This window comes from Salmo salar, chromosome ssa20 (assembly GCF_905237065.1).
Source record: "Salmo salar chromosome ssa20, Ssal_v3.1, whole genome shotgun sequence".
In the NCBI taxonomy this organism is placed as follows: domain Eukaryota; kingdom Metazoa; phylum Chordata; class Actinopteri; order Salmoniformes; family Salmonidae; genus Salmo; species Salmo salar.
The window spans coordinates 47,372,371-47,399,528 of record NC_059461.1 but is presented as its reverse complement, the minus strand read 5'-3'; the positions used below and the strand labels follow the sequence as shown (position 1 = coordinate 47,399,528).

General features: G+C 43.2%; 2 protein-coding genes across 6 annotated transcripts in view; one reads left to right on the top strand and one right to left on the bottom strand.

Annotated features, from left to right (window-relative positions):
* mcamb (melanoma cell adhesion molecule b) overlaps nucleotides 1-15,219 on the top strand; it is a 52,103-nt gene extending 36,884 nt beyond the window's left edge. For 2 of the 5 annotated variants that reach the window (XM_045703475.1, XM_045703476.1), the window contains exons 7-17: nucleotides 79-206; nucleotides 445-580; nucleotides 944-1,059; nucleotides 7,806-7,947; nucleotides 8,023-8,153; nucleotides 8,503-8,641; nucleotides 8,887-8,922; nucleotides 10,168-10,257; nucleotides 11,253-11,379; nucleotides 11,794-11,899; nucleotides 12,124-15,219. In XM_045703475.1, the coding sequence (XP_045559431.1) occupies nucleotides 79-206; nucleotides 445-580; nucleotides 944-1,059; nucleotides 7,806-7,947; nucleotides 8,023-8,153; nucleotides 8,503-8,641; nucleotides 8,887-8,922; nucleotides 10,168-10,257; nucleotides 11,253-11,379; nucleotides 11,794-11,899; nucleotides 12,124-12,153 (1,181 nt within the window). In that variant the 3' untranslated portion in view covers nucleotides 12,154-15,219. Of the gene's footprint in view, nucleotides 1-78; nucleotides 207-444; nucleotides 581-943; nucleotides 1,060-7,805; nucleotides 7,948-8,022; nucleotides 8,154-8,502; nucleotides 8,642-8,886; nucleotides 8,923-10,167; nucleotides 10,258-11,252; nucleotides 11,380-11,793; nucleotides 11,900-12,118 lie in introns of all 5 variants that reach the window. The other 3 variants (XM_045703477.1, XM_045703478.1, XM_045703479.1) reach the window with 3 other exon arrangements.
* A 3,410-nt stretch (nucleotides 15,220-18,629) lies between these two features.
* Nucleotides 18,630-27,158, bottom strand: part of cbl (Cbl proto-oncogene, E3 ubiquitin protein ligase) — a 55,302-nt gene continuing 46,773 nt past the window's right edge. The window contains 11 exon segments of the mRNA XM_045703474.1: nucleotides 18,630-22,239; nucleotides 22,710-22,934; nucleotides 23,233-23,321; nucleotides 23,569-23,739; nucleotides 23,955-24,049; nucleotides 24,225-24,602; nucleotides 24,883-24,918; nucleotides 24,920-25,015; nucleotides 25,677-25,889; nucleotides 26,054-26,185; nucleotides 26,619-26,706. Coding sequence (XP_045559430.1) covers nucleotides 21,932-22,239; nucleotides 22,710-22,934; nucleotides 23,233-23,321; nucleotides 23,569-23,739; nucleotides 23,955-24,049; nucleotides 24,225-24,602; nucleotides 24,883-24,918; nucleotides 24,920-25,015; nucleotides 25,677-25,889; nucleotides 26,054-26,185; nucleotides 26,619-26,706 — 1,831 coding nt within the window. The 3' untranslated portion in view covers nucleotides 18,630-21,931.

Here is a 27,158-nt window from a genome sequence, read left to right as displayed (position 1 = left end):
TTGTCAACGAGAATCAGAATCTTGTTGACTTGCCTGGATAAATAAAGGTTAAATCAAATGAATGTAAAATCTCTTCAGATCCAACCACTTCTCTTGATGTGTGGGTGGAGTCACCGAAGGGTAGTGTCAAAGAAGGAGACACAGTTGAGGTTCATTGCCGTGCCGACGGGAATCCTCAACCACCCTTTACATTCATGCACAATATGGTAAGAAACCCTTGCCTATCTCCTAGTCCCATGTAAAAATGTTAAATAAAATGCTTCCTGTGTCTCCAACTATAACCAGAACTATGTACATTTATGCATGTGTTTACTGTAAGTGATTGGATGTGCCTAAACCTCTGGATGTGGACTGTGCGTGTGTGTGCGTGTGTGTGTGTGTGCATGTCTTTGTTCATACACAACACTGTTGATGTATGTTATAAATGCCACGGTCTCTCTTTAGGAGGAGCTGAAATCTGAGCTGAACGTATTGGTCCTGAAAGACGTGACGCGGCAAAGCAACGGCAACATCACGTGTACAGCGCTGGACCTGGACACGTATGAAGAAACCCTAGGGCAAACAGAGCTCTTCGTCGACTGTGAGTGAGACATTACTCTGGTACAACTGTCCTGTACTTCCCGGACATTCCTGGGACGTTAGTCATTATTTGTAGCACCAGGAGTTGTGACATGACCAGGAAAAACTTAGGATCCTCTTTATGGTCTTATTAGTAGCACCAGGAATTATTCCCTGGCTCCAGAAAAACTCCTGGCCTAATTATTGCAGTAGTAGTGAAATGTAGTGTAATGTAGTGCACTGGCTCTCAAACTGTGGGTCGCGAATGTGAAACTGAATGTGAACAATGTATACCACTGCCCCTTCGATCTGGTTACTAACATTGGCCTACTGTATATAGAGTGGTGTAGCAGTGTTCTTAACATTGGATGTTGTGTGTCCATAGATCTGGACCCGGTTGTGTTGATTCCCAAAGACACCCATGTCATAGCCCAGGGAGAGGAGCTGATGGCCACATGCAACGCTCAGTCCTCCCTGCCCACACACACTGTATGGTTCAAGGTAAATTACAGTAGCCCACTGAGTCAAACGCTATACTCCTACACAGTTATATTAGACTATGTTACTGTATATTTCATTTTTAGAGGCGATCTAGCTATGCTGATATTTAGTATTTATTAGGATCCCCATACTCTTCCTAGGGTCAAAACAGGGTTAAATCAATTACCTTACAACAAAACACAACAGCCTACATCTTAAATATAACAGTACATCATACAATATATTATTACATTATTAGTCTTTTAATACAAATGTACAATATAAAATACACAATACCTCAACATTAAAATGTGTGTGTGTGTGTGTTTTAGAGTGTGTGTGTGTGTGTGTGCATGTGTTTGTGTGTGTGTCTCTTCACATTCCATGTTGTGCCATGAGGTGTTGTTTTTATAAATTTTTTACATTTGATTTTACTGCTTGCTTGAGTTACTTGATGTGAAAGAGAGTTCCATGTAGTCATGGCTATATGTAGTTCTGTGTGTTTCCCATAGTCTGTTCTGGACTTTGGGACTGTGAAGAGACCCCTGGTGGCATGTCTTGTGGGTATATATGGGTGTCAGAGCTGTGTATTAGCTACTTTCAACATGGCAATACCTCTCACAAAGACAAGTAGTGATGCAGTCAATTTGCCTATGATCTTCTTTGTGGCATTGACCATATAACTGTGCAGTAGTTCATCTGTAATAAAACTAAAGCCTGTTGGACTTGTTTTGTTGATTGTGATGTCAAGAAATCAGAGCAGTGCTTTATCACGGACAGACCTCTCCCCATCTTAGCTACCGTTGCATCAATATGTTGTGACCATGTCAGTTTACAATCTAGGGTTACACCAAGCAGTTCCTCAACTTGATCAATTGCCACATTATTCATGACAATATTAGGTTTAGGGTTTAGCTAATGTTTGGCCACAAATTGTCACGGCTTTCGTCGTCGTCAGACGATATAGCGAAATCATCGTCGGAAAAGGAGGACCAATATGCAGCAGGATTGACAATGCTCATCTTGAAGTTTATTAACTCAGAAGTGAACACAAAATAATAAACAACGTACTCACGATCTACTAGACAGTCCTGTTAGGCTCACACACGCTAAACAAGAAACAATCTCCCACAAAATGACAAACACACCCTAATATATAGGACTCTCAATCAAAGGCAAAGAGAAAACACCTGCCTTCAATTGAGAGTCCCAACCCCAATTAACCAACCATAGAAACACACTCACTAGACTACACATAGAAATACATAAACATAGACCATAAACCAAAAAACCCGGAAATACTAAATCAAACGCCCTTCTACCAAAACACCACCCCGAACCACATAAAACAAATACCCACTGCCACGTCCTGACCAAACTACAATAACAATTAACCCTTATACTGGCCAGGACGTGACACAAATACAAAGCTTTTAGTTTTGATATATTTAGGACTAGCTTATTACTTGCCACCCATTCTAGAACTGACTGCAGCTCTTTGTTCACTTGCTGTGGTAGCTGATGTGAGTCATCAACATACATCAAGATACATAGACACACAGGCTTTACTCAATACTGGTGGTAGGTCAAAAGACAGCTATCTAGACATATGCCAAACTCTACCTGGTTTATGTTAGAGAGGCTTCCATGAAATAACTCCTGCTGTGTTCTGTTAGATAGGTAACTCTCAATCCACGATATGGCAGAGAAAGGAAAGCCATGTTTTTTCAGCAGAAGACAATGATTGATAATGTCTAACTAAACAGCTCCCACAATCCCCTGATATCTAACTCAAGTATGTCTTTCGAATCTCCCTGGGTCTTTCGAATCTCCCTGTGTCTTTCGAATCTCCCTGTGTCTTTTGAATCTCCCTGTGTCTTTTGAATCTCCCTGTGTCTTTCGAATCTCCCTGTGTCTTTCGAATCTCCCTGTGTCTTTCGAATCTCCCTGTGTCTTTCAAATCTCCTAAAAGAGGTGTAGCTGTGCTTGATTGGCGCTGGGGGGGATGGCTGCCGTTTTACGGGCTCCTAACCAACTGTGCTATTTTGTTTGCTTTTTCGCATTGTTTGTAACTTGTTTTTGTTAACTTATTTTGTACATAATGTTGCTGCTACCATCTCTTATGACCGAAAATAACTTCTGGACATCAGAAAAGCAATTACTCACCTCGAACTGGACAAAGATTTTTTCTTTAATGAGTCCGACGCGAAGGATATACTGCTTTCTTGGGAACGGGCCCAAATTTCTGTAATTTGCATGAAGAAAAGACAGAAAAAAAGGGGGCGGAGATCGGGCTGCCTTCTGAGAATTTGAGTGAGTAAACCTCCACTACCATCCGTTCTATTGGCCAATGTGCAATCATTGGAAAACAAAATGGATGATATAAGATCAAGACTATCCTACCAACGGGACATTAAAAACTGTAATATCTTATGTTTCACTGAGTCGTGGCTGAACGACGACACAGATAATATAGAGCTGGTGGGATTTTCCATGCATCGGCAGGACAGAGAAGCTACGTCTGGTAAGACGAGGGGCTGGGGTGTGTGTCTATTTGTCAATAACAGCTGGTGCGCAATGTCTAATATTAAAGAAGTCTCAAGGTATTGCTCGCCTAAGGTAGAGTACCTTATGATAACTGTAGACCACACTATCTACCAAGAGAGTTCTCATCTATATTATTTGTAACCGTCTATTTATCACCACAAACCGATACTGGCACTATGACCGCACTCAACCAGCTGTATAAGGCCATAAGTAAACAAGAAAATACTCATCCAGAAGCAGCACTCCTAGTGGCTGGGGACTTTAATGCAGGCAAACTTAAATCCGTTTTACCTAATGTCTACCAGCATGTCACATGTGCAACCAGAGGGAAAAAAACTCTAGACCACCTTTACTCCACACACAGAGACACATACAAAGCTCTCCCTTACCCTCCATTTGGCAAATCTGACCACAATTCTATCCTCCTGATTCCTGCTTACAAGCAAAAACTAAAGCAGGAAGTACCAGTGACTTGCTCAATACGGAAGTGGTCAGATGACGCAGATGCTACGCTACAGGACTGTTTTGCTAGCACAGACTGGAATATGTTCCGTGATTCATCCAATGGCATTGAGGAGTATACCACCTCAGTCACCGGCTTTATTAATAAGTGCATTGACGACGTCGCCCAACAGTGACCGTACGTACATATCCCAACCAGAAGCCATGGATTACAGGCAACATCCGCATCGAGCTAAAGGCTAGAGCTACCGATTTCAAGGAGTGGGGCACTAATCCGGACGCTTATAAGAAATCCCGATACGAACCATCAAACAGGCAAAGAGTCAATACAGGATTAAGATTGAATCCTACTACACCGACTCTGACGCTCGTCAGATGTGGCAGGACTTGAAAACTATTACGGACTACAAAGGCAAACGCAGCTGCAAGCTGCCCAGTGACGCGAGCCTACCAGACGAGCTAAATGTCTTTCGTGCTCGCTTCGAGGCAAGCAACACTGAAGCATGCATGAGATCACCAGCTGTTCCGGATGACTGTGTGATAACGCTCTTGGTAGCCGATGTGAGCAAGACCTTTAAACAGGTCAACATTTACAAAGCCACGGGGCCAGACAGATTTCCAGGACATGTACTCAGAGCATGCGAGGACCAACTGGCAAGTTTCTTCACTGACATTTGCAACCTCTCCCTGACCGAGTTTGTAATACCTACATGTTTCAAGCAGACCGCCATAGTCCCTGTGCCCAAGGAAGCGAAGGTAACCTGCCTAAATTATTACCGCCCCGTAGCACTCACGTCGGTAGCCATGAAGTGCTTTGAAAGGCTGGTCATGGATCACATCAACAGCATCATCCCGGATATCGTAGACCCACTCCAATTTGCATACCGCCCCAACAGATCCATAGATGACGCAATCTCAATCGCACTCCACACTGCCCTTTCCCACCTAGTCCCCTCCTGTACTCCCTGTTCACCCGCGACTGCGTAGCCAAACACAACTCCAACACCATCATTAAGTTTGCTGATGACACAACAGTGGTAGGCCTGATTACCGACATCGATGAGACAACCTATAGGGAGGAGGTCAGAGACCTGGCAGTGTGCCAGGACAACAACCTCTCCCTCAATGTGCGCAAGACAAAGGAGCAGATCGTGGTGGGCTGAACAGGCCCCCATTAACATCGACGGGGCTGTTGTGGAGCGGGTCGAGAGTTTCAAGTTCCTTGGTGTCCACATCACCAACAAGCTACCATGGTCCAAACACACCAAGACAGCTGTGAAGAGGGCATGACAACACCTATTCCCCCTCAGGAGACTGAAAAGATTTGGCATGGGTCCCCAGATCCTCAGAAAGTTCTACAGAGGGTAGTGCGTACGGCCCAGTACATCACTGGGGCTAAGCTTCCTGCCATGAAGGACCTATATACCAGGCAGTGTCAGAGGAATGCCCAAAAATTGTCATAGACTCCAGTCACCCATGTCATAGACTGTTCTCTCTGCTACCATCTGGCAAGCGGTACCGGAGTGCCAAGTCTAGCACCAAAAGGCTCCTTAACAGCTTCTACCCCCAAGCCATAAGACTGCTGAACATTTAATCAAATGGCCACCCAGACTATTTACAGTTGAAGTCCGAAGTTTACATACACTTATTAAAAAAAAATAATGTTTTTACCTTTATTTAACTTGGCAAATCAGTTAAGAATAAATTCTTATTTTCAATGATGGCCTAGGAACAGTGGGTTAACTGCCTTGTTCAGGGGCAGAACAACAGATTTTTACCTTGTCGGCTCTGGGATTCGATCTTGCAATCTATCGTTACTAGTCCAACGCTCTAACCACTTGGCTACCTGCCGCCCCTGTTGGAGTCATTAAAACATATTTTTCTACCACTCTACAAATTTCTTGTTAACAAACTATAGTTTTGGCAAGTCGGTTAGGACATCTACTTTGTGCATGACACAAATACTTTTTCCAACAATTGTTTACAGACAGATTATTTTGCTTATCATTCACTGTATCACAATTTCAGTGGGTCAGAAGTTTACATACACTAAGTTGACTGTGCCTTTAAACAGCTTGGAAAATTCCAGAAAATTATGTCATGGCTTTAGAAGCTTCTGATAGTCTAATTGACATAATTTGAGTCAATTGGAGGTGAACCTGTGTATGTATTTCAAGGCCTACCTTTAAACTCAGTGCCTTTGCTTGACATCATGGGAAAATCAAAAGAAATCAGCCAAGACCTCAGAAAAGAAATTGTAGACCTCCACAAGTCTGGTTCATCCTTGGGAGCAATTTCCAAACGCCTGAAGGTACCACGTTCATCTGTACAAACAATAGTATGCAAGTGTTAACACCATGGGACCACGCAACCATCATACCGCTCAGGAAGGAGACGCGTTCTGTCTCCTAGAGATTAATGTACTTGGTTGCGAAAAGTGCAAATCAATCCCAGAACAACAGCAAAGGACCTTGTGAAGATGCTGGAGGAAACAGGTACAAAAGTATCTATATCCACAGTAAAACGAGTCCTATATCGACATAACCTGTAAGGCCGCTCAGCAAGGAAGAAGCCACTGCTCCAAAACCGCCATAAAAAAGCCAGACTACGGTTTGCAACTGCACATGGGGACGAAGAGTTTGGAGAAATGTCCTCTGGTCTGATGAAACAAAAATAGAACTGTTTGGCCATAATGACCATTATGTTTGGAGGAAAAAGGGGGAGGCTTGCAAGCCGAAGAACACAATCCCAACCGTGAAGCACGGGGTGGCAACATCATGTTGTGGGGGTGCTTTGCTGCAGGAGGGACTGGTGCACTTCAGAAAATAGATGGCATCATGAGGCAGGAAAATTATGTGGATATATTGAAGCAACATCTCAAGATATCAGTCAGAAAGTTAAAGCTTGGTCGCAAAGGGGTCTTCCAAATGGACAATGACCCCAAGCGTACTTCCAAAGTTGTGGCAAAATGGCTTAAGGACAACAAAGTCAAGGTATTGGAGTGGCCATCACAAAGCCCTGACCTCAATCCTATAGAAAATTGGTGGGCAGAACTGAAAAAGCGTGTGCGAGCAAGGAGGCCTACCAACCTGACTCAGTTACACCAGCTCTGTCAGGAGGAATGGGCCAAAATTCACCCAACTTATTGTGGGAAGCTTGTGGAAGGCTACCCAAAATGTTTGACCCAAGTTAAACAATTTAAAGGCAATGCTACCAAATACTAATTGAGTGTATGTAAACTTCTGACCCACTGTGAATGTGATGAAAGAAATAAAAGCTGAAATAAATCACTCTCCACTATTATTCTGACATTTCACATTCTTAAAATAAAGTGGTGATCCTAACTGACCTAAGACAAGGAATTTTTACTAGGATTAAATGTCAGGAATTGTGAAAAACTGAGTTTAAATGTCTTTGGCTAAGGTGTATGTAAACTTCCGACCTCAACTGAACATTGACCCCCCCCATTTGTTTTTACACTGCTGGTAGTCGCTATTTATTATCTATGCATAGTCACGTTACCCCTACCTACATGTACAAATTACCTCGACTAACCCGTACCCCCCCACATTGACTCGGTACCGGTACCCCCTGTATATATCCTCGTTATTGTTATTTTATTTTGTTACTTTTTATTATTATTTACTTCAGTTTATTTCTTGAGCTGAATTGTTGGTTAAGGGCTTGTAAGTAATTATTTCATTGCGCATGTGACAAATAAAGTTGGATTTGATTTAGATGTGTGTGTGTGTGTCTAGAAAGGAAAGAAAGTTGCGGAGGGCCACACACTGACCCTGAAGGACGCTGTGTTTGACATGGCGGGGACGTACGTGTGTGTGGTGAAGGTGCCTTCACTGGAAGGACTGGAGACCACTGGCTCTTTACGTGTCTTCGTACAGGGTGAGCCCACAAACACAAACACACACATATATATACACACACACACACAACTAACCCTCCTCCTCTCCCATGTAGGGCGCCCAGAGATCAAGAAGTCAGCAGACCCAGTCCAGGAGGTGAGCCCAGAGAAGCCCCAGAAGCTGAGCTGCCATGCTAGAGGATACCCAACCCCTGTTATCACCTGGAGCTCCTCTGACGAATCACAGGTAGACAGAAAGACAGACAGGCCAGCAGGAAAAGAGGGCTTCTCTGGGTCCGCTCATACAGACAATGTTTGACTAGCTTTTGATCTATTTATGCACAGATCTGTTCCAATCCTGGCTACCTGGGTCATTTCCTGTAACAATGTTAATAGACAAAGCAACTCACGTTCAACATTCCTTTCTTAACTGACATCTCTACATTTGTCAATAATGTTTATTGTTCGTCTCAAATGACCGTCTTTTCCCATTGTAGTGCACTGCTTTTGACCCGGGGCCCATAGGATGACATTTGGGACACACCCGCTGTTCGGTTTCTGGTCTTATCTGTGCTTTATTTCCCTGTTTGTGCTAGATCCTGAAGGTGTCCCAAAGAGAGACAGAGGACGAGGTTCTCAGTGTGGTGAGCGTCAAGGTGACCTCTGACATCACAGCCTACTGCAACGCCTCCAACGACCATGGCACAGTCTCCATCTCCTTCAACCTCAAAGCCAGTAAGATCTGTCTGTCCACTTTCTTGCTTCTCATCTCGTGTCTATTGTATGTCAACATGTCCGGTTTGACTGTTAAGAGAAAATCAACAGGCAGAATATACTAATGACCGAAGGATTTCATTCATGGCAACATAACAGAAAACTTGAACCTGAGCTTCAAATCATCTTTAGTAAAGCTTCTCTTAGTTTCCCTCAAACTCAGTGTGCTAACAGTAGAGTGTCACTCTCCCTTTGCCTGTTTTCAGTTGTCCAAACGACCTCGTCAGCTCCCAGTACTTCAGGTAAGTGTACCACTCTTTCAGTAGATAACACTCACTGTCATCACTGCTATGGCATTGGTTGCGTTCCACGTTGTCTTTATTGCGGTCATGCTGCACATTCCAGAAGATCACTATATCACGTCAATGGGGTGCTTAACATTTGCCAAGCATTGTGAGATCTGATCACCTGTGCAGCGCGAATGCAATAAAAATGACCACGGTGTTGCAACAAGGAACTTCATTTATCAATCAAGCGCGCACCCTATGCTCAATCATATTTTCCCAATATTGTGTTTGAACGGTTTATGGTCTAGTTTAGCTTTCTATGTGAGTCAGGTAGAATTTCTTTTTAAAGAAAAGAAAAAAAACGCGACAGGTGCTTTTAGAAATGACCAAAATCTGAATTAAAACCCATAATTAAATGGTCTTTATGGCTGCACTAAGGTTTCTACTGATGAGGACGGTCATGGTTGAGAAACCTTTTATTGACTAATTGGTGTGCGAGAGCTGTTTCTTTTCCATATGTTGCGCCGTCATATAATACGAACATATCCTGATCTGTTCTTTGATAACTATCATAATTAGATGTTCGATTAAATTAAATCCTCATGGCCCGGCTTCCCAGACACGGATAGATTAAGCCTTGTCCTGAGCTGGACTAAAAATCTATTTCATTGGAGATTCTGGGCTGTCATTGAGCATGCTTTTTAGTCCAGGATTAGGCTCAATCTGGGTCCAGGAAACCAAGCCATAGAACTCTTACTACGCTGTCATCCTATTTCGGACTATGTTCACTAAATGGCTGCATATCGCCCTAGTGCATAAAGATAGCCTATAGCTGTCTTGTTTGCAAACAGATCAGGATCGAGGCTGAAACTGTAGCCGTGCGCTGATGGTAAAGTGCCCTCAACACAGTCTCCTGACTCCCATTACCTCAGCGGACCGCTCACGTCATGCCAGGAAATCTTTTGCCTACGTCCCTCTGAGGAAAAATCCTGTTTGTTGTTTTATTTGCAGACAAAATTGGATTAAATAGCCAGCGCTGCCGCTCCTGGAAATGATTAGGACATTTTTTTTGGGGGGGGAGTGCAGACTGCAGAGCCTTTCCTGGTTCATGTTTCCTGCCTATCTGTGTTTGTGACACGGAGCTAAGTGATTAGGGCTATGCTAAGTAGACAAGGCGGTTGTTGCACAATGGTTAACAGTGTTAGGTTGCCATAGAGCTGCTGTATTATCGTGATAACTGTGTCCATGTGGTTTGTCCAGTAACAACTCCATTAGTTCCAGTAACAGTGGTAGCTCCAGTGACAGTAACAACAGTAACCCCAGTAACTCCTCCGAAGAGAGTCAAGAAAGGTTTGTGACTTCTGGTCCTGGGTGTTGATGCTGCCACCCACCTAACGCGCTTAGAAGGCTGCCCTGCCCACCCCTCGCTCCACCCAGCTCACACTGCCTAGACTGAACCCCCCCACCACCACCATCACCCTCCACAACCTGCACACTCTCTCTTTCTCAACACAGGAACCTCGTTCTCTATGCAGGGGAGGGCTTTGTACTCACTACTCAGGAGGCAACACCTGTGACATATGGAATAATTCATAATTGAATACTGTGTGAAAATGTACCGTATTTATCTATATGGAGAGATACTTATAAATGATAAAGTGGAATATTATGAAATCTAGATTTTTTAAAACATTTTTATCATCATACATTGTTAGTTACAATGTTATCATTTGTATATTTTCTCTGTATGATGCTTCATGAATCATCGGAAACATAATCAGAAAAAACTAAGTTAAACCAGGCTGAAAAGTTCAATTTGCACATTGAGCATTTTGAGTACAACCCCCCTCCTGAGAGAATGGAGTGGTATCACCCATTCTCTCCCTTGATGATGGATCCATCCATCTACATCTGCATCCTTCCTCCAGGGGAGGTCCATCCCCAAGTGCACCCATCCGCCTCTTTACCTTCCTTCACTTTTTCTCTCTCCCTTTGTCCTACCTCCTACTGTAGTTCTGGTTGGTATTCTCTGACAGAGAAACCAAGCAGCACAACTCTGGAAAGTGTTCCTTCTGACTGATCTTTAGTCCTCACTTAAGAACTTCTTCCATGATGAACAACCTGGTTCAGAGACTGTACACCTGTTCATCACCACCACCACCTGTGCATGCTGTTGTCTCTGAATGATGCAAGCGACCGCGTGCACACACGCACACGCGCACACACACACACACACACACAGCACAAGCATCATCAGAAACTCCTTAAGAGGACGATGTTATCATAAAGCAATTACCGGACAGGAAATGACCCGTGGTTCCGCCTCTTCTTCTTTGTCCCACAAGAGGGCAGCGGTGTGATCATAGCTGTCATCATCATCTGTATTCTCCTGCTGGCTATCCTTGGCAGTGTGCTGTACTTCCTGTACAAGAAGGGCAAGCTCCCATGTGGGCGTTCAGGCAAGCAGGATCTGTAAGTGTGTTTTCCACATTTTTTATTTATTTAAGTTTTGCAAAATTCCAGAAGCATTCTCAAAATTCCCAGGTTTTCCAGGAATCCTCCAACCAGGATTGCTGGAGGAGCTGTGCATTTGGAGATTTAAAAAAAAAATCAGAGCACTTAATTTGTTGGATATGCCTCAGCCGATATCTCTACAATAGCTCATCGTTTTTATTTCTCCATGATTTTACCTGATGTGTCATTATAGTTGCTATCAGATACCCTTTTCACACTATCGTGCTAACCCGAACCGTACTGTGGTGGCTGGGATAGTTTCTTGTCCTTTTTAGTATCGCAACTATGGTGGAGGCATAAACAGGCCAGCTCGTAGTAGTGTGAAAAGGGTAATATATTGGTCATGCTGGTGATTACGAGCTGTCCTTCTAGTACCAAACCGAATAAGGGCGGCATAGTGGTGGAGATGAAGAGTGACAACACAGAGGAGGCCGTGCTTTTAAGTGTCAACGGAGACAAGAAACCTCCTAGTGACCAGGTAACTATGGACACTGGCTATTTTTTACCATCCTTATAAATTGTACAACTACTCATCAAAATTATAGTTAAAATTGTATTTTTTAGTATCTGAACTTTAGTGGTTAATACAATGTAATGTTGTGTTGGTGTTGAATGTTCCTTACCAGCTGTCCTATGATACAGTCCATTAGCACATTTACACATTGTGTGTGTGTGTGTGTGTGTTTGTCCTCTGGAGTAAAGGGTGATAAGTATATGTACGTGCAGAAGTGAGCATAGGTGTGTGAGGGGGCGACTGCTGCAGCTGCTCCCAGTCCAGTTCACTCTCTCAGGGTGGGATGGATCCTTTGATGCCTCATAGCCTACAACTTCCAGGAGAACTCATCTGATATGTGCTGCAGTTCTCTAACCTGATCCCAGATTCGTAGTTCTTTAGCATGGCAGTGGCTAACAAAGGACATGGCTATGTTCTCTTAAGTCATGCTATTTCATACTTTATCATGTTTTTCCTATGCATAACGAAGAACATGACAGAGATGCTGGCCTAAGCACATACAGATCTGGGATCAGCCTAGCAATTTTAATGAATGTGGTTATTCTTTGCACCCATAAAATCCAGTTAGAGCATAAAATAAGATGGTCTGTTTGTTATATATTTTCCTTAATCCAAATGCCAACTCGGGCAACCAATCACTGAAGAACAGCCTGGAACTGCTCTTCATGAAGAGTATTATATTATGTATATATCCTTTATTTAAAATACCCCGAGACAAACCTTTTAAAAAGACATGGCTAGGAGTTGTTTTGGGATTGTTGCTTTTTGATGAAGGGACATCTGTGTAGGCTTTGCACTAGCTCTTGTCCAGGCGTTAGTGCGCGTTCCTCGGCAGCATAGTGGAAGAACTTGAACTAACGCCCTGGACCAGAGCTAGCTTTACTCTAGAGGTCCACCTGCTGTTGTTCTGCGTGTGATTGGCTGCATTCACTTCCTACTTTGTATGAAGTACACTGAAACCATGGGGCCATGGGTGCATAATGACGGTCTTACCAACCATGTCTACATGTATACAGCCTGCTTCATCTACCCATGTAAACCAACATCCAACCTTTAGAGCTATGTTCTCAAAATGGACTCCAGTATGGGTCATGATTCCGTTTTAGTTTAGTTTTTTTGTATTTTTTTGTTGTTGTAGCTTTTACTTACCACTGAAACTAATCTTAGACGTGTTTTCCCTTTGTTTTTGGCTTTGTGAATGAACATGTAAGGCCTTATCTTATGAGAGATGGGCCCTGTTTGAATATGTTGGAATACATCCTTTCTTCTTTCCTTCATTGGAGTAATCAATGAGCTGACATGATTTGGATAGGTGAAGGCCTATCCAATCAGGTCAAATCAGTGATTTATTTGTGGAAGGAAGGATATGTGGTGAAATATCCATGGATAAGGGGTCCCCATTCCTATCTGTTCAGGATTGGGTTATTTTGTACTACAATAGCCAATAGCAGAGCTCCGATGAAGCCAAAGTGTCATTGGTTACTTTTTCTTCTTCCATAGTTGTTGTACTCTTTTTTTCTTCTTCCATAGTTGTTGTACTCTTTTTTTCTTCTTCCATAGTTGTTGTACTCTTTTTTTCTTCTTCCATAGTTGTTGTACTCTTTGGAAATAAGAGGTTAGAATCACGCTATGTTTTCAGTTTCTGTTCGTAAACTTGTCTGCCTTATACATTCAGCCTCTTATTCTACAAATCACAGCTAGCAGTATAGCTTACTTTCTTACACACTTGTTTTATCGTTATTTGTGAGAATGTCAAGTGCACTGATTTTGTTTTGTTTATGATTTTTTTGTCATGTTTTGTCTGTGAATCTCTGGTTTAAGTTGGGTGAAGGAGTGTTTGCGTGTGTAATGCGAGTGAAATGTCAGCTAGTTTTTTTATGAAAGTGAAGGTAAAATGGCTCTTTGACCTAGGGGAGAGGGGTAAGTTGAGCCACCCTTGTTTCTAGGAAACCATTCACAAAATGAATAATTTGACCAAATATTTAGGAAGAGGTCATCATTTCAGGAAGTCTGTGAAGGAAGAAACCACATGTCAAAAGTTAGGTCCAAAAAACAGATTTTCACCAAGTCAAATGAATTTGTTAGAGGTTTCATGTATCTAAACCAAAGTATATAATTTTAAGATTGTTCTATACATTGGTTGAGGTCTCTAAGCTTCAATATGAATTCCTAAACATACCATGAAAGTGCATCCTTGTAGCTGTGTGGGCTAATAAGTCAAAATGTTGGCCATTGGGTAAGTTGAGGAAATGCCAAGTTGAGCAAAGTTGTGTTTTCTTCCCAGGCTTAATGCAAGGCATTATCACTGAGATATGAGGTAACAGGATAAAGATAGATATTGTTTTTAAAAAGGTAGTGGTCATATTTAATTCAGTAAAGAAATATGTAGGTAGCTCAACTTGTAAGTTGTGCCAAGACACCACTTTTTTTGGACAAGCTATGTTTTCAAAACTGTAACATTTATATGAATTCTGATTATTTCCAGGGATACACAACATCCGGACATATGTAGATATCTTTGTAAGAAAGAATACTATATTTCCCTTGATGGCTTGATGCTGAAAGTAAAAAAATCTCACATTTACACTATATGAAAGTCATCTGAACAGGGACTAAAATGTTCAACTCTGAACTCCTCTGAAATGTTATGCGTATATGTGTATACATGTACATACACATACCTAGTGGTTTTCATTCTACAAACAAAATGGCAAGAATCCATTTTATCTGTTGGTCAGACTGCTACCATTTCTACAGGAGAGAATGACTTGATAACAATACACTCCTTAGTTTGAGCTTTCTTAAATCACAAGTAAGATCCGAAGAGCTCGCTCATGGCCATGTTAAAACACATACCCCAGAATTTCCTCTCGTGACACTACAGGTTAAAAGCTGGTTTGCTTAAGTGAGCGCCAGACTTCAGTCTGCATCAATCATTAGGGCCACCAGTTTTTTTTGTTTTTACTCATGGTCCTCCCAATCATACGTTACAGTTCAGTCAGAGGAGAAAAGTATAACAATCATCGATCTTTGATAGTATGAGGTAAAATGTATGTTTGGTTCTTTTTACTTACACCCTTCATTATCTCCCCCTAAAGAATTGTTTGTTAATATTTTGGACAAGAACTATCAGTGTTAATTTTGATTATTTAAAAAAAAAGATATATTTGTAATATCTGAGTTGCAAAGACAGATTAACTTCAGGACAGGTGAATGGATTCCTTTTGTTTGCAATTTATTTTTATTAAGTAAATGCCAAATAAAAATGACTGTTAAATGAAAAACTTGTGTCCTTAAGCCTGAAAAGATTGTACATCATCTTGACGACCTTCCGCTTTCCGTTTTTGACAGGACTAGCCATCCATTGATAGAAAGAATACTGTATAGTATATACTCCAAATATAAACACCGGTGGAAGAGAAGACCACTTCTGGCTTGTGAAGACAGGAATGTATACTGTACTACAATAGCTGAGGCAGTGTTTTGGTCATCTCCCATGTTTCCCCACGTTGCTTCCCAAGAGTACTAAAATATATTTAGATAATTATCCCATTTATAATTGATACCAAGATGAGGGGGAACAGGAGTGAGTTGGTTGTACTGGGTCTATATTCATAAAGGATCTTAGACCTTTCATAAGAACACTAAAATGGTGCTAACAATTCTTACCAAGGAGTTTTACTTAAGATTCAGATAAAGGCACAAATGACAAGTAAGCAAGTAAGACCTCGATCGTCCCTTAGTGATCACTGCAGGGATGATTGTTGGAGTTGGACAGGAAGGTGGACTGGCAGAGCATCCGCTTATCACTGGGAGATTCAATGGAGGACAACCGCACCCCAATGTGGATAATTGAGTCATGTTCAAGTTCAGTGTAGAAACTATAGTCCAAGGTTTCCGATTTTCCACCCTTCTCCCAAAGCGTGCATGTGCAGAGTGCACACTGCCCGTCATGGATTTAAATGCATTGAGTGTAAGCGTTTGAGGTAGTTTCCACCATTGTTAAATCTACGACTGCATGTTTCTGGACTCGGGAGAAGGGTGGAGAATCAGGACATAACCCTAGTTGGTCTTTTCTTTGTGATTCAAGTGACAAGACAGGATTGCATCAAATTGATGGATGTCTATGATAATGGATAAATAGCAAAAATAAATAAAACAGGATAAATGATTATGGACAAAATAAATGCAGCATAGCAATGTAGATATATATTTTTTTCAAGACATGAAAAAATGCTTCAAATTCCAGAAAAAAAACATGATTTTATGAAGTTTTGGAGGAGCAGTAAAGCATTAAATTAATAAATAGGTTTATAATGGAAAATGCATAACAAAGAACAATGGACTCTGAAAGGCCCCGTTATCAGACCATCCACATGCATTGACTTACAGACATATGTTTTAAACCAAAGTGGACGTGGTGGCACTGATGGCAGTTCACACTTGGTAGTGAGAAAAGCTGAAGCAGAAAGGCAACGAGAGAGAGGTGGACACTTCCCCAATCCCAAATCCACCCATAACCCCTATGCACTTACGGAGGTCTCAGGAGCAATTACCATATTACTTCTCAAGGTACATAGGGTCAAGGGCTTGATTTGGGATTGGACAAGTGTCTTCCAAAAGCCCAAGCCTGGGGCACAATCAGCAGTCAATAACATGTTATGTATAAAACATGGGGATTTAAAAACTAGACGGATGAAGAAAATATTTTGCTGCGGCACAGGTGTGAACCAGAGTAGAGAGCTGAACACAGTCCTTGAGCAATGCATAAGTACCGTTAAACAGAGACCCGAGACAAGACGTCTTACTATTCATTTAATAAACAGTACAGCACTGTGCATACTTCCAAAGTGATATGAGCATTAAAAAACATCAAAAAGTTAAAACGCCTTGACTGTTGAAGAGAAACATTGCAATGTGGACAGACAGCTCCCTCTTCTGGTAAAAAGTTGAACAATTCCAATTGAGAAAAGGAGGTTTGGTGTGTAACGTGGTGACGCCATCCAATAGGCAGAGAGGGCATATAGGAACTGTAAGGAGAACACTGGACTATCTGAGACCAAAGGGTTGAAACCATGTTCTCTCGTCAGACAATGCCTTATTCTAGTCATCAGTAGGACATTACCGACACTTCTAAACATATGGCACTGCTCACAGAATTATTCACAAAAGTAAACAAAAAAACGTTGGGGGAAAAATGCAAAATAGAATTCTGACATATACAGGAATGCTAAATAAAATAAAACATAGCAATTTCCGCACATTATTTTAAATTAGTAAGTATACACTTAATTTTTAAAGTGACAGTATCGTAGCACAAATTGGTATAGTATGCAGAAAAAGTCAATATACACTTACAGTGCCTTCAGAAAGTTCACACCATTTGACTTTATCCACATTTTGTTGTTGTGTTACAGCCTGAAGTTAAATGTAGATTGTCACTGGCCTACATACAATACCCCATAATGTCAAAGTGGAAAATATTTTTCTACATTTTTACAAATTCATAAAAAATGAAAAGCTGAATCGTCTTGAGTCAATAAGTATTCAACCCTTTTGTTATGGCAAACCTAAATAAGTTCAGGAGTAAAAATGTGCTTAAGTCACAAATTGCATTGACTCATTCTGTGTGCAATAAGTGTTTAACATGATTTTTGAATGACTACCTCATCTCTGTACCCCAGACATACAATTATCTGCAAGGTCCCTAAGTTGAGCAGTGAATTTCAAAGACAGATTCACCCACAAAGACCCAGAAGGTTTTCGAAGAAGAGCACCTATTGGTAGATGGGTAAAAATAAAAGCTGACATTCAACTTCCCTTTGAGCATGGTGAAGTTATAAATTACATTTTGGATGGTGTATCCATACACCCAGTCATTACAAAGATACAGGTGTCCTTCCTAACTCAGTTGACGGAGAGGAAGGAACACGCTCAGTGATTTCAACATGAGGCCAATGGTGACTTTAAAACAGTTTGAGAGTTTAATGGCTGTATAGGAGGAACTGAGGATGGATCAACAACATTGTAGTTACTCCACAATACTAACTCATTGACAGAGTGAAAAGAAGGAAGACTGTGCAGAATAAAAAATATTCCAAAACATGCCTCCTGTTTGCAACAAGGCACTAAAGTAAAATCACCAAAAATCTTTTTTTGTCCTGAATACAAAGTGTTATATTTGGGGCAAATCCAGTATAACACATTACTGAGTACAACTCTCCATATTTTCAAGCTAAGTGGTGGCTGAATCATGTTATGGGTATGCTTGTAATCGTTAAGGACTGGGGAGTTTTCAGGATAAAAAATAAACGTAACGGAGCTAAGCACAGGCAAAATCCTAGAGGAAAACCTGGTTTAGTTTGCTTTCCGCCAGACACCAGGAGATGAATTCACTTTTCAGCAGGACAATAACCTAAAACACAAGGCCAAATCTACACTGAAGTTGCTTACCAAGAAGACAGTGAATGTTCCTGAGTAGCCGAGTTACAGTTTTGACTTAAATCAGCTTGAAAATATATGGCAAGACTTGAAAATGGTTGTCTAGCAATGATCAACAACCAACTTAACAGAGCTTGAAGAATAGAAACGAAAAAAATAATGTGCAAATATTGTACAATCCAGGAATGCAAAGCTCTTAGAGACTTACCCAGAAAGACTCACAGCTGTAATCACTGCCAAAGGCGATTCTAACATGTATTGACTCAGGGGTGTGAATTCTTATGTAAATGAGATATTTCTGCATTTAATTTTCAATACATTTTTAAGCACTTTCACTTTGCCATTATTGGGTATTGTGTGTAGATCGGTGAGAACAAGAAATACATGTAATCCATTTTGAATTCAGGCTGTAACAACAAAATGTGGAATAAGTCAAGGGGTATGAATACTTTCTGAAGGCAATGTACATACATACATACATACATACATACATCCATGTTCATACATAGACAAGAATCAGTACAGTAATCCAGATTAAAGGATAAGTGATTCCATTCTGAAACCTCACAATCCCTATTGAACGTGGTGCATTCAAAAGTTACTTCACCGTTTCCCTCAAGGCAACTAGGAACAGAAGAAAAAGAAACAAAAAGACACCACAAACCTCTTCCAGTCTGGAGACCGTGAGATACAGTTGAGAAGCTAGCCTATACGATGATTCTACAGCCCGTGGCGGCAATCCCATTAACAGAGCTTCTCCACCTTTAGGGGTGAAGCCAATGTATCTCAATAGTACCGGTCCTGGAGAGAAAAATCTAGGAATGTGAGCCAGTGAGATGTTTACATTTTAACCAACAATGTAATAGAAGTCAGCACATAATTATGTGCAAGTTACAATGACAATTAGTAATAGGCTTCTTTCGTAAATTCAATACGTGTGGATATTCGGATATTCATCGGTATGGACTCTCTAAAAATAGAGGTTTGTGGGTTGCGTTCAAACTCTGAAGGCCCTATAACCACTGAATCTGAAAACACAGGAAAACTCAAAGTGAATGAAGACCTATCATGTAGACATACAGGAACACGATGCACCTACTGTAATTCAATGAGTGCATTGGTGAGTTTAACAACTCGTTGCCAACTCAGAGTCAAGACGAGTGGGAACAGTCCATGTGAAGTCACTTGTCTGGTTAGGGTACATACGGTATTCCTGAGTTACAGATAGGATTGCAAAATTGTTCCTGGAATCACGAGGTAAAAGCAGGGAGGGTATCTTAAAATTTGGGAATCCTCCAACTGGGATTTCTGGGAAACCTGGGAATTTTGGGAACATCTCAGTAATTTTGCAACCCTAGTTACAGAGGAAGATGTGTTAGTCCTCCTTCAACCAGGGAGTGTTTAACAATCGAAAAACAGAGAGAAAAATGTCCACATTCCCAACTGGTCCACAAACCCTGCTGTTGCGTTGACCCAAACACTGGTTGTAATATCTCTATAGGAAAAAGAAAGTCATACACTCTTTAGAACCCCGTCACTGTGTGACCGAAAAGGTTTACGAAAATAAACAAGAGTTATATAGAATGTGCAACTTTCCCCCCACCCCTTCTCTTTTTTTTTTGGGCTGCAACTCGTCAATGTTCTGGGTGTGCGTCTCTACATGTTCTTGTTCACTAAGCTACTGGGCTTTTTGCAGCTGTGCAATTAAGTCAATCCTTAATGACAAAGCTCGCAACAATTGTAATCTAGATTAGATTAGACTCCCCTTTAAAAGTGGAGGCATCTACAATACAGATTTCTGAATGAGTTATGACACTGTTACTTTTCATCAATCACACTGTTTGTTTTGCTGATGCTACCACTTAGGTCAATATGCTGACCGTGCCATTTACGATATCATCGTAATTCCTCTAAAGGCTGTCCAGTCCAACACTATCCTAAAAAATGGGAAAACGACTGAAGTCAGCTTGAATTGCACAACCCAAGCTGCTTGCATTTTCAAGTATGCTACGTCACCAAATAAAGAATACAAATGAGATACTGTCACTTTAAAAAAGACAGGTTAAACAATATTCACAAATGTACATTTAAGGCTTAATTGTATAGCACTAACAATAGTAGCAGCAGTAAAGCACTTCTGAATTAATAATAACAATAATGATCATAATAATAATATATTATTAAAGTAATCGATGACACATTATTTTTCTCACAACGCTGAACAGCTTCGGCGTACGTCTCGGACGAAGCTCTCCTCATGTCTGAGCGGTTTTCAATGTATCATAGAATCTTGGCCCCGGTACTGGGCCTTTATTAGAATCCATCAATCCTTTTTCTCTCACCATTCAATTTCAGTACACTTTGCCTCTCCCATTCAGACTCTTGTTAGAGAGCACTACAAGAAGAACGAAAACGTCCGAGCAATATATTAATTCCACATTCATTTTGCACACGAATAGAAGAGGGATTGGGACATGGGCCAACCGGGACCTCCCAGATGGCTTCGATTGACTAGCTCTGACAGCAGAGCCAGGACTGCCTCTAAAAACAGTCTTACTGGGAAAAAAAACACAGGCTTCCCAGCCTGGTCATCGAAATCACTGACGAGATGATTAGGGGTGGTTAGATGTAGGAAATAATGCCACCCACAGTAGAAAATGATGCACATAGATAACAACACAGTCAAACACAGCTTTGCTTTTCACCGGGGTTTTAAGTCAAATGGTCAGCCAGTGAGCTAGGTCAGCCATCACATGTCCCAACCCTACTAGCCAAGTCATTGGCCCAACACACACACACACACACACACACACACACACCCTCAGCTGAAGACAACAGTCTAGACAACCCACACTAACATCATGCTACTTTGAGGCAAACCACACACACATTCATTCCCCCCCCAAAGAAGTACCAAAGCAATATTAATAAAGGCCATATTTGACATGTTGCCAAATGTTCTGCTGTGAGTCTAGGAAACGCCTGCTTCTGAATGCTAAACGAAGACCGTCGCTCTCTTCAAAGTGAGGGCCGGGGACTATAGAAGGGTGCTCTCTCCAAAGAATCACCATCTTTGTTCTCTGCAATCTATCCTTGACATGAACGACATGAAAAAAAAAACAGACCTTCGAAGCGGAACTCATTGGAAATATATATATGTATACATTATACACATTTAATATATATTTAGTTATATATTCAATTCTTAGATAGACACACATACATGTTTTTTTGGGGGGGAGGTGTCGATTACATTTCGGTAGAGGCCTCGAGAGGACGTGAAAACGGCCGTCGAAGCGTCGGTTGTGCGATGAGCCACCATCATCATCATCATCATCATCACTTCACCCCATGGGATCTGGAGTGGCCCTGCAGCACATTACAAAAGGCGTCCGGACACTCTTGAAAAAGCGCGTGAAGCGCAGGGCTCGGAGTGAGCTAGTTTTGAGAGGGCGCCGGACAGGAGACTGCAGGGGATCCAGTTAGCACTGAAGCGCTAGTACTGCAGGCGATGGGCTTTGGGCTGAGCTGGGCAGGGCTGGAGCAGAGGAGATACTATGTAAGAATGTGAGCTGTGGAGGGAATGGAGACAAACTCGCGCAGGATATTCTTAGCCATCTCCATATTGTTCTGTGCAATCATCAGGGCTTTCTGGATGTCCTGGTAGGTGTAGCCTTGCCTCATGAGATGCTCGATCTCACTGGTGATCTGGGGGTTGGCTACTCCTCCACCTCCTCCTTCACCTCCTCCTCCACCACCACCGCCTAATCCTGGCGGTATGGGGCTGGGCCGGTGCTCGGAGTTGATGCGGCGGGGGAGGGGCTTGGGCGGCCGCTCTGGGGCGTCGCTGGAATCTGAGAAGGCTAGAAGGACAGGGAGGAGAATAAAACAGCATTCACATCACAAACCACAGAACAACAAGCAGCATCCACATTTACAATCCAGTACTGCTGCCCAAATCTCGATTCGCAATCGGAAGTCTTGAAGACGCCATAAGGGTGCTCTGAGATAAAATAATTGAAATAGTATAAATATAGGAATACAACACTAGGGACTACCTTGTTAAATAAACAGGGTTGTTTAACCGTTCGAGACACATAGGGCCAGGAGTTTCTCCTCAACACGACTGGGCTGGAAAAACTCTGGGCTCTAGTAACAGAATTAGCTATTTATTTAACTCAAATCCGGTGCGCCGTTTTGTCGTACATAGTCTCTATCAAATAAACTACCTAGGGCCCAGTGTTCCCTGGTCAGGATCAGGTCAGGAAAAACTCCCCGCCCTACAAATTAACTACAGGGGTCTGAAACGGGTGGCTCTGAAGCAGACGCTTACAGGCGGATGCTCCGGGCTCGCTGTCCATGGAGAGACGGCTGAAGGCGGCGCTGGAAGTGGCCCCCAGCTCGGACAGGGTGCGTCGGGCCGGGGCCATGGGCAACACTGGTTTGGGGATGTCGTAGCCATTTTCCTCCTCTACCTCCTCAGGGGGCTCCTGGACCGGGCAGGGGATCTCCCAGATGGGACAATTGGTACTGGCCAAGGGGGGCAGCTCAGAGTAATCTGGGGAACGGAGGGATTCACAGTGGGGTCAGAAGGGTGAAATGAAACAATGACATTTTAATCTCTTTGAATAGAATGCAACTGAATAGAATACAGTGGGATAGATTAGTGGGCTAAAATGAGAATAGAGCTGGAGTGCTGAACTAGCAAAGATGGGGTATACTGCATGTGTGTTTATAATAAGCAGAAGTAGATGGGGTTTAGAACAGAGAGTAGCCAAAAAGTACTGGTCAATAGTGAACTATGTAGTGAAAATGGTGCCATTTGGCACACAGACAGTGTTGCGGTATGGCAGTACCCGAGTCTCTGGCCAGGTGAGCCTGGGCCTGGACGTTATACATGGCTTCGTACATTTGAGGTCCTTCATCCAGGTCATTCAGCATGGGCCTACCAAACACAGGAAGGGGAGGGAGACTAATAGGACATGACATCATATGGCCAGATAATTATTATTATTATTTCATTTTTTTACTTATGTTTTTCGCTATTGACGTGCAATCAAATGTCAGAATAAGAAAATACATAACAGAAGATGTACACAGTACCCCTACAATATCATCAACATTATCAACGAACTTACAGTGAAGTGTTTTTCAATGAGAGGATATGCTGACTTATAGCAGAGGGTGCTTACCATGAGTTGAGAGAGGTAGGCTGAGGAGGTTTGGGGACTGGGGTCTCTGCCACCACAAGGGGGGCTGCCATGGGGGCCAGGACGGGCCGAGAGGTGGGGATCATGTAGTCTGACTCCTCGTCACTCTCGTAGGCCTCCTCCCCAGCCACTGGCTTCAGACCTGGATGGGGTCTGACAACGCAGGGAGAGAGAGGGGGACACTTCATATAACCAAGGCCAGGAGATTTTGGGACCTGATCAGGGAAAACTCTGGGTTCTGAGTATAGGCTATACCTAGGACAGAGTTTTTCATGGGTAAAGTCACTTGTTCAGGAAAAACTCCTGGCCCTATACATCATACAACACATTCACACAGCAGGGAGAGGAGTGTGTGTACTTTACTGCACCTTGTTGACAGAGCATAGATGGCATTGGCCGAGACTGAAGGCTTCACTTTGGGGTTGTCATACACCTGACTGCCAGACGCCGTGCCTCCAAAACTCTGGGGAGGAACAGAGAAGACAGACAAGACACACAGTCAGACACAGCTAAAGTCCTATTTCTGTAAATTCCCATTTGTGATCCCCATACAAATTGTACACAGTCTTGGTATAGGTTAAATCCATGTCTGTGAAACCACATTTAACCAACTGCTCTAACAGAACATCGTGTTAGACCTGGGCTCCCTTCTCCAGCTGATGGTCCAGACTGAGCGAGCTGTTGTTCCTCTGTCCGTCGGTGCATCCGTCTAGCACTGAGGGTAGGGCCAGGGGGAGCGAGTGTCTGTTGGAGAGCTCTCGTACCCCCCGCGTGTCTCCCACACCGGGTGGCTGTCCGGGGGCCTTGGGCACTGGCCTGGGGTTCCAGTCGGCCAGGTTGCGGTTGGGCGGGGCCGGGGGCAGCTTGGGCTCCCCCAGGGGGGTGCAGGGTAGGGGCCGTCTGCCGAGCCACCCGTCAGGCCCGGCAGACAGAGGTCTGTCTGGGGGAGGAGGGGGTGGCAGGTCCCTCAGGGCTGGGGGAAGGGGGAGAGGCTTGTCCTTGTGGTGGGAGGACGCCTAGGGGAAAGGAGAGCACAATTACAGACCATTGGGACAATCAATTGAATCTGTTTTCAAAGGAGGAAGTAGCCTACTTCATATGAGTATTTGTCAACTTATTACAGAAGCACATTAATTAACAGCTGTCATGCCTTTGGTTTTTTAAGAAAGTTGTTTGAGGTTTTTGGTTGAATTATTATTTTGTCCTCAAACAGTGGCTAAATAGGCCCCTCTCTCACACATTTCAACTTGTGACATTCCCATTTGTCTATTGCTGTTTGATGAGCAGAGAGCTTGCCTTGGATGTGGCCCCTGGGCTGGATGCTCCTGGGGGGGTTAGGTGGTCGGTGCTGCAGGAGGTCAAGGCGGGGGGGCACGGGGGGCAGGGAGGACTGGGGCGCCAGGGACATGGGCGAGGGGGGACGCTCCACCTGCAACGCACCAACATCGCCACCCCACAGCTCAGGAAGAGAGTTCTGGAGACTTTTCACTGCACTTACTCTTCAAAACCAGAGGAAAACTTTCCCCATCACATCAAAGCTGTGTGTGTAGTCTCACTCTCAAAGTATTCGTCTATTCAAGCTTACTCCACTGGCTGAGTTCTGACGTGTTACAGACAGCTGAGAGAGGCCGGCTCACAGGAGGAGAAAAAAGAAAGGGCCCCTCCACATCAAATACCTGGGAGAAGCAAAGCTAACCTTGACCTTAGAAGTCAAAGATGAAAGCGATGTGATCTTACACTCTGAAGGTGCGAGAAAGAGAGAGGGGAAGAGTTCCTCAGAACAGTTCACACAGCAGGGGTGCTCAACTATAGTCCACAAGGATTACTGTAGGCTATATGCCCAGATTCAGTAGGCAAACTTTGAGAAAAATTCAGTCAAATAAGTTTCTATCTGAACGTTCCAGTGTTGAACCTTGCTGAACGTGGCCCAGGGATAGAGGAAGAGTAACGTATTTGTCGCATTTATTAAGGTTAAGATTGGGGGGCGGGGAAGCTGATCCTAGACCTGTCACCTAGAGAAAACGCCACCCCGGAGCTATAGAGAAGAGGGCTCCATAATCAGCTTTAGGACCCAGCTAGACCGCGCTCACCTTGGAACAGGCCAGCTTGCTCATCATGAGGTGGGGGTCTTCCAGCCGGTCGTCGTCGTCATCGTCGTAGCTGGGCGAGGGGGCGCCCTCTGCCCCGAATAGGCCCCTACAGGAGCCACCTATGGGGTCCTTGGGGTCAAAGGGGTCAACCACGATGGGCTCCGTGCCCTTGATCTCACAGCGGCAGAACGGGCAGCCCTGACCCTCCGACTCCTGAATGAGAAGAAAATAAGAGAGAGAGAGGGAGGAGGGATTAGGGAAATTCATGTTGATATGAGGACGCACATGCATGCACCCACACACACACTTCCGCCCACTAACCCACCCACCCAACCCGCCCTACCCAGCAAGTGTGAAAGAAACTAGGGGGACAGTACCTGCCAGGCGGTGAGACAGGAGGTACACATGAGGTGACCGCAGGGCTCGATCTTCACATCCTTGTCATTCTCCGCACAGATCTTACACAGCTGGAAGGTGGAGCCCATCTCACAGTACAGCTCATATTGCTCCTGAGGACATACACACAGAGATACACACAGTCAGCCATGGGATTTCAGCAGATCTCAGCTGAGCACAGGGTAACACATTCATACAAATAGAGCACATTAAAGCACCCTTAGCGGAGGTTGGTTCGTACTGTATACGGCAACTAAAAAGAGCCAGGGTCATGTTCAGGAGGACACAGCACAGCAAAACGTTTTGAAACAGAAAACGAATGAGAATTTTCTACTGGACGCGTTCCTATGCGTTTCACTCAGTTTCAAAACTTTTCCCCTACTAAACAGGACCCGAGATTCAGGAAGTGCAGTATGTACTGTGAGGTTATGAATATATATATATATATATAAATATATATATGAATGAGAGAGAGAGAGAGAGAGAGAGAGAGAGAGAGAGAGAGAGAGAGAGAGAGAGAGAGAGAGAGAGAGAGAGAGAACCTACCTGTGTGACTTTGATATGGTCTTGTGGCGAGGGCTCACACAGTCCTGTGAGGTCTGGGTTCTGGGTGCGCCCGTCTGGGAACAGGTAGCTGGGCAGAGGAGATGGAACTCTGGTCACTCACAAGGGTAAAGCAACACACATAGGTTGTCTCAAATGACACCCTATTCCCCTTATAAAGTACACTACTACTGACTAGAGTCACACAGGCCTGCCAAATAGGATCAAAAGCACAGCACAATATGGGAAATAGGGTGTCATTTGAGTCGCAGCCATACTGCATGCTTTTGACTATAGCTTTCATGTAACCTTGAGGCCCAAGTGATACTTTCATAGTGGCTTTATAGAACACATGTATCAGGCTCTTTGCAAAGCAAACCTTTCCACAGACTAATTCAGCATTTGATTACAGGTTTGAAGATACTTACCACATAAAAAAAACAGATGTTTGAACACCGGCATACTCGAGGACAGTGGTTCCCAACTCCGGTCCTCGAGTACCCCCCAATAGTACACCTTTCTGTTGAAACCCCAAACAAACGC